The 12,722-nt window shown below is 27.8% G+C and overlaps 1 protein-coding gene across 1 annotated transcript in view; it reads left to right on the top strand.

The window, feature by feature from the left end:
- LOC107070320 (protein Skeletor, isoforms B/C) overlaps nt 1-12,722 on the top strand; it is a 54,795-nt gene that overhangs the window by 19,246 nt on the left and 22,827 nt on the right. Inside the window, exon 3 of the mRNA XM_089179739.1 lies at nt 456-567. Within this exon, the coding sequence (XP_089035865.1) occupies nt 456-567 (112 nt within the window). The remainder of the gene's footprint in view (nt 1-455; nt 568-12,722) is intronic.

The raw sequence follows: 12,722 nt of genomic DNA, 5'->3' as shown, positions 1-12,722 counted from the left end.
TGATTAATCAACTAACTGTTTAATTCTGATAAAGTAAGAAATACAAATAAAATTGTGTAAGCTGGTCAATTAAATTTGTTTAATTCATATTATTCTAAAATTATAAACAATTACAAATTAATTGACAAATATATCATTGTATATAATTATATACTATATAATGCATAGTATAATATATATTATATATTAATTATAATATATATAATGTATAGGATCAAGGGTCTGGTTACGTTTAGTTGTTGGTTCTCCAACGATCAACAAAGTCAAGCAGGTTTAGTTACGTTCAGTAAATGGATGGGTGACTCTGCTCGTTCGTTATTGTGTTTTTGATTGATCTCTTTTATTATTATATATAATGTATAGTATAATATATATTATAATATAATATAATTATAAATATAGTAAATAATTATATTAGTATAATTATATGAAACGAATGTTTGTTTATTTTCAAGAGATCCACCAAAGTTGGAGGCGTACGACAATACCGACATTGTTTTAAAGTTGCCACAAGGGAAACGTTTGCGCGACATACAATGGCTGAGCGTTTGGTGCAGGAGATTTACCGTAAGTCCATTTTTCAATTATTATATTACATCGTATACTTGAAAAAAAAAATAAAATTAATACTACCAACGTTAAAAAAGAAAAGAAAAGATAAACTCAGCAATAATAAAACAATCAACCCCTCGTTAATAAATCTGACAATCGTACAAAAACGTATCATCCATCATCATCAACTCGTTAAATCTCTCATCTCTAAAAGTAAAAAAATAAGATTTGAAATAATAAAGAAGAAGAAAAAAAGAAAGAGCAGTTAGAGTAGTCGTTTAAAAAGCGAGGGTTGGCAACACACACAACACCACCACCACCACCACCATCACCACCCCCCATAGAACAGAACAGAACAGAGGAGCCGGTCCTTTATTTTAAGCGTCGCGATGCACGGAGAATGGAGATAACTTGATTTTTCGCTAGAACAAGAATCAAAAAAGAGAAATAGAAATAGAAAGAGAGAAAAAGAGGGTAGTAGATGGTCGGTCGGTCGTCGGTCGGTGGGCCCTACTATCGGATGGGCGCATTCGTGGTCAATGGTGCGTGTGAGATGGATACGGAAGCTAAAGATGAAGGTTTAACGGTGGGGGGAGTTACGAGAAGAGAGGTTGGATATAAGAGGGGTGTAGGTGTAGGTGGTTGTACTGAGAGAGAGTGAGAGAGAGAGAGAGAGAATGAGTTTGGTAGTAGTACAGCAGTCATGACATAATCGTAGGCTAAAGGAGAGTGTGGGTGGGGGTTGATGGAGGGAAGGGGGTTAGTAGTAAATGTGCAAATCCGTGACTATATATGTGTGACCATGTATGTGTGTATATTCGCGAACACTTTGGAGGTTTTAAGGGGGTGTTGTCCTGGGGTGGTTTGGTGGGTGGTTCGTTGAATGGAGATTCGAGGGGTAGCTTTGAGACGAGCATATCGAGCTTTTCAGAGATAGAAAGAGAGGGAGAGAGGAAGGGAGGTTTTGCTCTTATATTAGGAGGGCTTTAATATCGAACTCTGAGAAGGGGTGCTCCCGTACCGTGACAACCCTCCATCAGACACGCTCTGTCACCGCAAAACGCGCCCGTTGTCCATCCTACCTAGGGACCCTAGATTCTCTATCTTTTTTTCTTTTTTTTTTTTTCTTTCTTTTATACCGGGTGTCTCTTTGACGATACATACATATTATATTATACGTCAAACTACCTTTTGCTTTATATATATATATATATATTACCTTTAACGATTATCTCGGTTATATATCGTATAAAGGGGTGATAGTTGTGTGTGTGTGTGTGTGTGTGTGTATCAACTATTCGTGACTATAGACATTTTCTATAGATTTGTTATTCTTTACTTATTTATATTATTATTTTATATTTGATAGTGATTTTTGTTTATTTAATGAATACAAATTATTATTTATTGATAATGGTATTCAATGCGTGATATGTGTATTTTTTAAACGATCACAATTATTCATATAATTATATAAGTTTTATAAACAATTAATTATAACATTGAACTAATCGAAATTATATTGATTTTGAAACTAATAGATATCGTATTCATTAAATAACTTTAATTGTTTTATTATAATGTAATAAAAGTTTATTGAATTAAACAACTGACAAATCGTAGAAAAACGATAGCTCTTTTCCTTTTTTTATTTTTTTCTTCTTGATAACTTTAAACTCTTCCACTCGACAATTCTTATTAAGAAAGAATGAAATAGAAAATGAAACAAAAAGAAAGAGAGAGAAAGAGAAAGAGAGAGAAAGAGAGAAAGAGAAAAAGAGAGAAAGAGATTTTATTCTTAAGTCTCTCGTTTAAAACTTTTTCTTTAATAGGTTTTCTCTGTGAAACTTTTGCAAGAGATTTGATGCCTCTCTTTCCCTCTCTCTCTCTCTCTCTCTGTCTCTTTCTCTTTCATTTTCTCTTTCTCTTTTACTATGTTCAAGTGGGTATTATTAAGAACATTAATGTTTATTTCTTCTCTTCTCTATTTCTATCTCTATGTTTGAAAATTGATAAAACTGAGATACCACCAGAATAATATCTAGTGACCTAATAACATTTTATTTATCTTTCATAAGAAAAAAAAAAAAAGAAGAAATGATGAATCGAAAGAGAAAAAACAATAACTAAATACATATATAATTTTTTATTTATAAAATATAAAATTAATATATTTATAAATATATTTTATTTTTAATTTAATAATATAATACTTTAATTTTTATTATGAATAAAAATTCTATAAATAAATTATTTAATATGTGAAAAAAGTATAAAATAACTATAAAATAACTAAATAAATATATATAGATTTTTATTATTACTTTATAATAAATTTAAAATATAAACCAACAACAAATTAATACAATATTAAATGACCTATCATCAAAATAACCATTAAAAACTTAAATAATAATAATAATCCTTTACAATCGTTTGACCGATCCAAAAAAATAAAAAATATAAAATAAACGAACAAAAACACAAACGGCAAAAAAAAAAAAGAAAAGAAGGAAAATAGAGAATAGATACAGATGATAAAAAAAAAAAAAAAACATAACAAAAGAGATAAAAAGAGAAAAAGAGAAAAGGGTAGTAGTAGTAGTAGTAGTAGTTTGAATCATATCGAAGGGTGAAAACCTGAAAACCGATACACAAAGGGATAGGTGTAGCTTTTGCTTGAGTATTTGGTAGACAGGAACTGTCTGTCAGTCAGCAACTCTCCCCCTCTCCCTCCTCCCTCCCTCCTACCCCTGGGTTTCCAAAGTTACCACTCTCTCAGTGAATGTATTGTCAGAATAAACCTTATCCCTATTTTTTTTTCTCTCTCTCATACTTTTCCCTTTTTCTTTTACTTCGTCTTCTTCATCTTCGTCTTCTTCTTCTTCTTCTTTTTCTTTTTCTTTTAGCATTTCTTTCTGAGAACCAACCCCCTAACTCACACCCTTATTCGAGACTTATCGTCTAGCATTGCGAATCCCAGAGCTTTCTCGAATCCATCGGGGGCTGAGGGTTTGGGGTGGGGTAGGTGAGGAGGGAGGGAGGAAGGTTGGTTTCCTTTTCAAAAGGAACAGAGATATCCTTCAACGATATCAAACCACCGTTCAATAGACCACTGATTCAGATAGGATTTAGTAATTTTTTTTTCTTTTCTTTTTTATTGTACCACCACCAGAACCACCACCACCACCACCCCCCTCTCTCTCTTCTCTGAATACACCAATGTTGGTCTCAGCTATATATTCCTATATATATATATATAGCCTCATTTTTCTTTTCTTTCTCGTCAATGCCTCTACTGCCCCTGGACCCACCCCCCCCCCAATCCCTTGTAAGAAAAAAAAATCCCCTAACATGGAAGAATCATAGTCAGAAATATCAGTTGTGTTTTGAAAACGCACTGTTAGCATTGATGATACTCTAAACATGTTTTGTTTTTCTTCTTGTACTATTTTGTACCCTAAGCTACAAGGGGTAGGGGGTGGGAGTTTTATTCATGGGAGAGCGTGACATTGAAAGATGGTAAAATTTGGTTAAAAATACTTTTGTTTTTTTATATGAAATTTATGTAATTACAAAAAAACGTTGATGATAATGAACATAATTATTAGTTATCGTTATTACAATATAACGATATTATATAAATATATTATATTGTAAACCTATAATTGTTATATATTATTATATTATATAATTACTATTACTAATTGCTATTATAATAATATATATTATTATACTATTGCTAATATAATATGTATTATTATAGTATATATTATAAATATTAATCTATAATATTAATATATTATGTATATATTAATAAATATATTATAAATATATAATATATATATAATATATATATATATATATATAGATATATAATATATTTAATTATAGTTATTACAAATAATGGAAAAAAAAAAGAAGAAACAAATAAACCACCCTTTCTGTTTTTTTTTCTTTTTCTTTTCATTCAACCCCCGCCCCTTCATCCCCCCTTCTTTTGAATTTTTAAAATAAAATCTTAATTTATCCTATCATCTATAATTGGCATTTCGATTGGTATAATCGAACGTCTTGCGATATCGAAATAGACACACACGCACCCCCTCCCCCAAATACGAAAAAGGGGGTTGAACGGATTCGTAATCCCTCGATACGGAATTCAACATAAGCTCTCGATGAAGTTTGTCGAGTCAGCATTCACCCAGTGTAGTTTTCGTCGTCGTCGTCGTCGATGATTTCTCTGTGTGCAAGAGAGAGAGAGAGAGAAAGAGAGAAAACATCCGAAGAAAAGGGTCGTCCTTCTTCTGGGCGTGTCCTTTTCCTAAGCATTTGCATCTGAATTCTCTCAGTGTCTTTCTAGGAAACACTGGAGTTAATTAAACGTCTCATAGTTTTCCTTTTACTATGACGAAGTAGGAATGTTCCTGGCACCGAGTGGACCATCCTCTAAAAGGTGAAGCTTTCCTGCAGTAACGTCAATTAATAACTATGTATTTAGGACACCCTGAAACTTTATTATAACAATAATAATAATTATTATAATAATCTAAATTAGTCAATAATAATTCTTTTGTATATAATAATAATAATATTTTCAATTATTCAAATGCATCTGATTAGTGGATTAGTATTTTGCGGTTTTATTTTCAATTATAGTTGTGATACAAGTTTGAATCTTAATTTGATTTAAAAAATGAAAAAGAATAATAGTTAACACAGTTTTGTTTATAACAATAATATTTTTATATTATTCAAATATATTTGACAAATATTCAAATGCATCTGATTAGTGGATTAGTATTTTGTGGTTTTATTTTCAATTATAGTTGTGATACAAGTTTGAATCTTAATTTGATTTAAAAAATGAAAAAGAATAATAGTTAACACAGTTTAGTTTATATAATAATAATATTTTTATATTATTCAAATATATTTGACAAATATTCAAATGCATCTGATTAGTGGATTAGTATTTTGTGGTTTTATTTTCAATTATAGTTACGATACAAGTTTGAATCTTAATTTGATTTAAAAAATGAAAAAGAATAATAGTTAACACAGTTTTGTTTATAATAATAATAATATTTTTAATTATTCAAATATATTTGACAAATATTTCAAAGTTTGTAGAATAGGATAATTAGAAAATGGTGTAAATATCTTTGACCCATGCCAATCATTCTATTCTAAGCTTAGAAGTGCTTTCTAAGCACGTATCAGAACCACTTGAAAATCGTTCCAGGACATTACATTTCTCTCTCTCTCTCTCTCTCTCTCTCTTTTTCCCTTACTCTTGATAATAACTTTACCAGTAATAGTCCATCACTGACCGGATACGATACCGTTGAAACTTCTATGGATATGATACATAAATGGAAAAAAAAATGTATTTGAAAAATGGATAAAGATTTATTTTTGAAAAATCTATCGAACGTGTCTTTGAAATGAAATATATTATAATTAATATATGTTATAACAAATATATAATAATATATATATATATATATAATTAATATATGGTATTAATATAGTATTATATAGTATATAATATATTAATAATATATTATCTCGTATATCGTAACGTTATAAATACTATACTAAATTATATTATATTAAGTATACTATATTTTTATATTATATTAAATATATATAATTAATATTATATTATATACTATATTATAGTATATAATATACTATTAAATATATATATATTATTGATATAATATATAATATAGTACTTAATAGTTATAGTTAACAGGGTACCATTATTCTATATTTAATCATTTTGTTTTTCAAATATAATTTTTATATTCACCCTGTTGTGTTGTCGCCCAATAAATTCTAAACCATACTTTTAAAGTATACTATAATATAACCAACATTATAAATAAAACCAAAAACAAAACAAAAACAAAATTCTGCAACATATAACCACCATTACGACGTCTTCAACAACCAACCCCCTCTTTATCTTCCAATAATAATTATCTATCGCAATGAAAAAAAAAAAAATAAAAAAAGGACAAAAATCAAAAGCGCAAGAATAACAATCAATGAAAATCCATCCCGTAGCATCTTGAAATGCATAACGCCGCCGTTGCACATGTTACTCTCAACTTCCATCGTAGTCATTAATACGAAGAAGACAAGAGTGAGGAGGAGGAGGAGTAAGAGGAGAAGTAGGAGGAGGAGGAGGAGGTGAAATGAGGAAGGTTGGAAAAGTGGGGGTGGTTGGTTATGAGGCTCACTACCCTCAAGAGGGGTGGTAGAAATACGTTGCTGGAGGATTCGTAACGTTATAACATAACGAAAGATAGATAGAGTGAGTGAGTGAAAAAGAAATAGAGTCACTGATAGAGAAAGAGAGATAGGACAAGGTTTGAAAAGGTGGTGGTGGTAGTAGTGGTGGTGGTGGTGGTGGTAGTGGTGGTGGTGGTGGTGGTGGTAGTTTAGGACGATCAGGTATTGAAGCAACGTTGATGATAGTCCTGGGTAACATTGACGCATGCGCACAAATGACGACACCCGGTCGATTTTGGCCGGGTCTGGGCTACCTTGCTAGACGAGGATGCAATTTCTATCTCTTTCTCTCTCTTTCTCACCACCACATACACATATACATACGTATATATATATATATATATATACTCTTTCCACCTCCTCTCTGCATGATCCTTTCATCTCTCTCACACTGTCCTCCTTGTTACCACCACCCCTTGTTTTCTCTTACATCCATCTCTCTCTCTCTCTCTCTCTCTCTCTCTCTCACACACATACACATGTACATATACATACACATTCTCTTCAATACAGATTCTTCGAGTTTGCTTATTGTATACGTCGTGTCTGTGTATACGTCTGTCTCTTTCTCTTTCAACCCTTCCTTCCAACCCCCGTTTTACTACACTGCTACTACTACTACTACTACTACTACTACTACTACTACTACTACTACTATTACTACTACTATTACTACTACTACTACTACTACTACTACTGTTGTATAGCAGCTTACTATCACGCCAACTCTACTACTATCTTTCGTCTCGACTTTAAAACGCCACCACCGCCGCCATTTTGAAGGCAGATATTATTGTACCCGTTTACAATCTGGATCGCGCAACTTCAACATTGTTGACGTCTGATATGTTATTTTAGATATTGATACTTTTTGAATAGTCTCTTTTTTTTATTTTTATTTTATATAATATTAATAATGAGCAATAATATATATAAATGATATTTAAATTTTTAATAAAAAGAACAACAACAAAAACAGATGACTCCTACGTAAATAAAATATTTGATATTTGACGTAAGTCAATAGACGAATTATTATTATTATTATTATACGAATGATTATTTTTATTTTTATTTTAGATATTAATTATGGGTAATAATATAAATGATAATTAAATTTAATGAAAAGAAAAAAAAAATGAGAGACTCCTACGTAAGTAAAATATTTGACATTTGAGGAAAATCAATAGACGAAAATTGTTGAACAATTAGTATTTACATTTTTCGATTAACACAATACATACGTATATGTAAATAATTGATATTTCATATTTGGAAAATCGGACAATGCATAACGTTGCCTTATTAATTAATATATATATTATATATTATATATACTCATATATATATATATATATATATATGGAAGGTTAAAGGCCGTGATTTTCCAGTGGGACGCCATTTTGTTACCGTTTACGCTTCGCTATCCCTTTGATAACGAACATATACCTAAATATATATGTATATATTACTGTATATATATATATGCTAGTTTAAATCAAATAAAGACAGATATATATTTCAATACATTTGTAGCTTGAACATTTTCAATTTAATTATTTACATTTCAAAAAGAATCAAAATACAATGTTACAAATATACGAAAAAAAAAAAATGTAATAAGATCAAAATAATAATTTTATTATCAAGAAGTATACTCGTAAGTTAATTTTTAATTTAAATAATATGTTTAAAACAAAGGATTTTAAACAACAACAAAAAATTAGAACAAATGTGAATCAGTAAAAAAAAAAAAAATAAAAAAAAAAATAAAAATGAAAAATCAAATGATCAAAACGTTAAAAAGTAATAATCGTGTAAATTGAAATTACTACGCCCACTGTTACTTGCAATTTTTATTGCGGTTTACGTTCGAATATAAATCGTAGGTGTTATAGAAATAAAAAAAAAATAAAAAAATAAAGGGGGATGATTTACAAATGAAAAATAAAAGCATAATACGTGCGTTGGTTTATTGAAGAATACAGAAAATACAATAAAAAAGAAAAAAATATATTATTAGAAAGCATTTGATCTTTTGAAATCCTCCTACGCATCATGCCGAGTATTAAACGTTGCCCACTCGACTTTATTTCTTCTAATTGAGATACTATTAATCAAAATAACAACAACAACAACAACAACCAATCGACGTTCCTTTATCCCTAGGGTAGTATTTTAGAAAAAAATAAAAAAAACTATTTTACCGAGAAGAACATAGAAATATCAAGCTTTTCACATGTATATCATGTTATACAATATATTATAAAAGGTATAAAAATAGAAGAGAGATATTGATAGAACGTTAATAACTTTTATTTTGTTGAAATTGTCAGTGTTGCAACTGCAAACAAACTTCTTTAAAAAAATTCAAAAAAAAATTCGTTCAACTACCCCCTAACCACCCTTTTCTCTTTTCTTTATTAATTATAGTAAATTAATATAAATAAATATAGTAATATATATTAATATATATAATTAAATATATATATATATATATATATATATATATATATATATATATATATGTATATATTATTTATTTAATATATTATATATATTATTTATATATAACTATATAATTATAAATATATTAAAATATATATATAAAAATATATATATATATATATATATATATATATATATATATATATATATATATATATATATAAAATAATTATAAATATTATATAATATTATATATTCATATTATAATATATATAAATATAAAAAAATAAAAAAACAATAAAATAAATATAATAAATATAAATATAAAGTAAAATAAAAGAAAAAATAAATATAAAGTAATATATATATAAAAAAAAATAAAGTATTAGGTCATTAAATATGAAATGTCTGATTTCGAGGTGTAAATAATCCGAGTAATCAGACATTTCATAGTTAATAACTTAATAACCTAATAACATATATATTACTTGTAATAAAATAAAGAAAAAAAACAATTATGATCAGAAATTATTAAAAATCAATATTATTAATAATTAAGAAGAATATTATAGGATTATGGTAGTGAGTCAATTTGAACAGTACATTGTCTGATTATTCATTATTCAAATGTAAAGTTTTAAGATTGAACATAATAATAGGAGGGTAAAGAGGGGGGGGGAAAAGGGGTTACGTTCAGAGAGATTGTGTGTAATTCGAACTGCCATAACAAATATTAACTTTGTTGCGTAAGCTACTTTCACGAACCATAAGTATCGGCTTAAGTAGTTTCCCAATACATGTACGAATAGTAGAAAGTAGTATTAGTTAACAGCTAGTTGTCTGACCAACATTCGGACACGCACATGATAATATATAGTTACATGTTTTAGTAGTATAGAAAATCGAAATGTCGAGGAAAGGTGAGGGATTCGAATGAGAATAAGTATCATATTGTACAAAAGTATAAAACTTTGAGAAAAAAAGAGAAAGAAATAATGAAATTATAAATTCAGACGAGAATAATAATAGTATGGAAAAGAAAGCAATAAAATATTACTAGAAAGAGAAAAGGGGTATCGGTTTTTATGATAAACACCGTGCACTGAATTATTTTTAATAAAAAAAAATATATAATTCAAAGATATTATTACTTTAGATATTTCAATATAATATAGATCTGGTTATATATAATATATATATATTAGATATACCTATAATATATATACACCCTAATAATATATATAATAACTATAATATATATACCCTAATAATATATATAATAACTATAATATATACACCCTAATAATATATATAATAACTATAATATATAAACCCTAATAATATATATAATAACTATAATATATATACCCTAATAATATACACCCTAATAATATAAACCCTAATAATATAAACCCTAATAATATATATATATAATACCTATAATATTAAAAAAGTAAGAAAAGCAAATGTATACTACACGTTAAAACTATAATTGATATAAATAAGAAACAAAATTATTCCATTGCACACATGTATTTAAATATATAAAATAAAATAAATTTACATATGATACACATGCGTTAAGTATTAAAAAAAAACAGAAGAATAATAAACATTTTAGAAATGAATGAACTAAAAAAGGGAGAGAGTGCGTTAGAGATATATGATAGAAATACAAATAAAAATGGAAATAGAGCAACAGTGAGTAGAACGGTAGTTCAGAGAGAGAGAGAGAGACACACACAGAATAACGTAAAAAGAAAAGAAAAGAAAAAAAAAGAAGATTAAATTAGAGAAGAGAGAGACATGGAGAAACTAAGCAAAGTGGAGCAAAGTTAGTACCGCATGCCTGACCGCAGGCGTATTTCACTAGAAGTTATCATTTTTCGTAGATACGGACGGTAGGAAGGAAGGAAGGAAGGAAGGAAGGAAGAAAGGAAGGAGAAGGTCTCCCACCACCCAATCCCACCCTCAACTTCCACCCCCTTTAGCTGACTCTTTCTTTCTCACTCGCACTATCTATCTATGATGTCTGTCTATCTCTTTCTCAGTCTCTCTCTCACTCACTCACTCACTCACTCACTCTCTTTGGCTCCCCTCTCTTGGGTAGTTTCTCTCCCCTGTGTCGACACTACGCGATTGGTCGAGAGCTTGCGAAAGTTCCAGGTATCCCGTAGGACCGCCCACTGGTCCTTCTGCAACGGGCTGGCAAAGTTTAGTCATTCTATCCCTGCTGAAACTCCCTAGCTGGATAATATTCTTCCCACTCTCCCTTTACTGGTGTGTAAGCGTTACTGATGATGCCTAGGACAAACGCCAGAGCACAAGGAAACCCTTTCTACCCTTTTACCTCTATATATATATGTCTATCTATCCCTGTCCCTTTTCCACTGGTATAGTTCTAAGTAACAAAACAAAAAAAAAAAGAAATATAAATTCTCTCCGTGTTTTTACTAGATTTTGTTTTTTTTTTTTTCAATCTTTTCAACGTAGGACAAAAATTATGCTTGGTAAATATGTTTTCTTCTCGTTTAAAAAATCAACCCTACTTTTTTTTACTTATCTTTTATTTTTTTTTATTTTTGAAAACTTTTACTAATTACACTTTTTTTTCTTCATCTCTCGTTTAATAATAATAATAATAATAATAATAATAATAATTAGGGATATAGTAAACGATGAAGGATTGTATATTATTAATTATTAAATATATATTTATTAATATTATTATTATTATTATTATTATATATACATATATGCATATATAATACGGAATAAAATAGGGAATAAGTTATTATATTCCCTATTTTATATATATTTTCCCTATTTATAGTATAGGGTAGTAATATAGGAATATTATCTATTATAGTATTTATATTACCTATATATTACCCTAAAGTATAGTATATAGTAATAGGATTTATAATATATATCCCTATAATTATATATTTATATAAATATATTATATATATATATTTATAAATAATATAAATATAATATATATAATATAATTTATAATATATATTATATATAATGTATAAATTATATAAATTATTTCATATATAAATATTTATATAAATTATTTATACACATATATACATATACATATATATATATATATATGTATGTATAATAATTAATAATATACAATTCCTAATTATATTATATACACAATAATATTATATACATATATATTATTATAATTGTATATTAAAAAGATTAATTATTCGTAGGTTAATATTTTCAAGATTTATTTATTATTAAACAATAATTATAATCAATACTTTGTAATATTAATTTTTATGCGAAATATAAAAATGAAAAAATGGGATCAAAAGTTAACGAGACTGCAAATTTACTGCAAAATAGACAAATTCATTTTCCTCATTTTCATAGGGATTTGATTTATATTTTCAATT

This window comes from Polistes dominula, unplaced genomic scaffold, assembly GCF_049000335.1.
Source record: "Polistes dominula isolate Pdom_NZ unplaced genomic scaffold, Pdom_raw_medaka contig_27, whole genome shotgun sequence".
Lineage (NCBI taxonomy): Eukaryota > Metazoa > Arthropoda > Insecta > Hymenoptera > Vespidae > Polistes > Polistes dominula.
The sequence above is the reverse complement of the archived record's forward strand: the minus strand, read 5'-3'. Positions and strand labels throughout refer to the sequence as shown.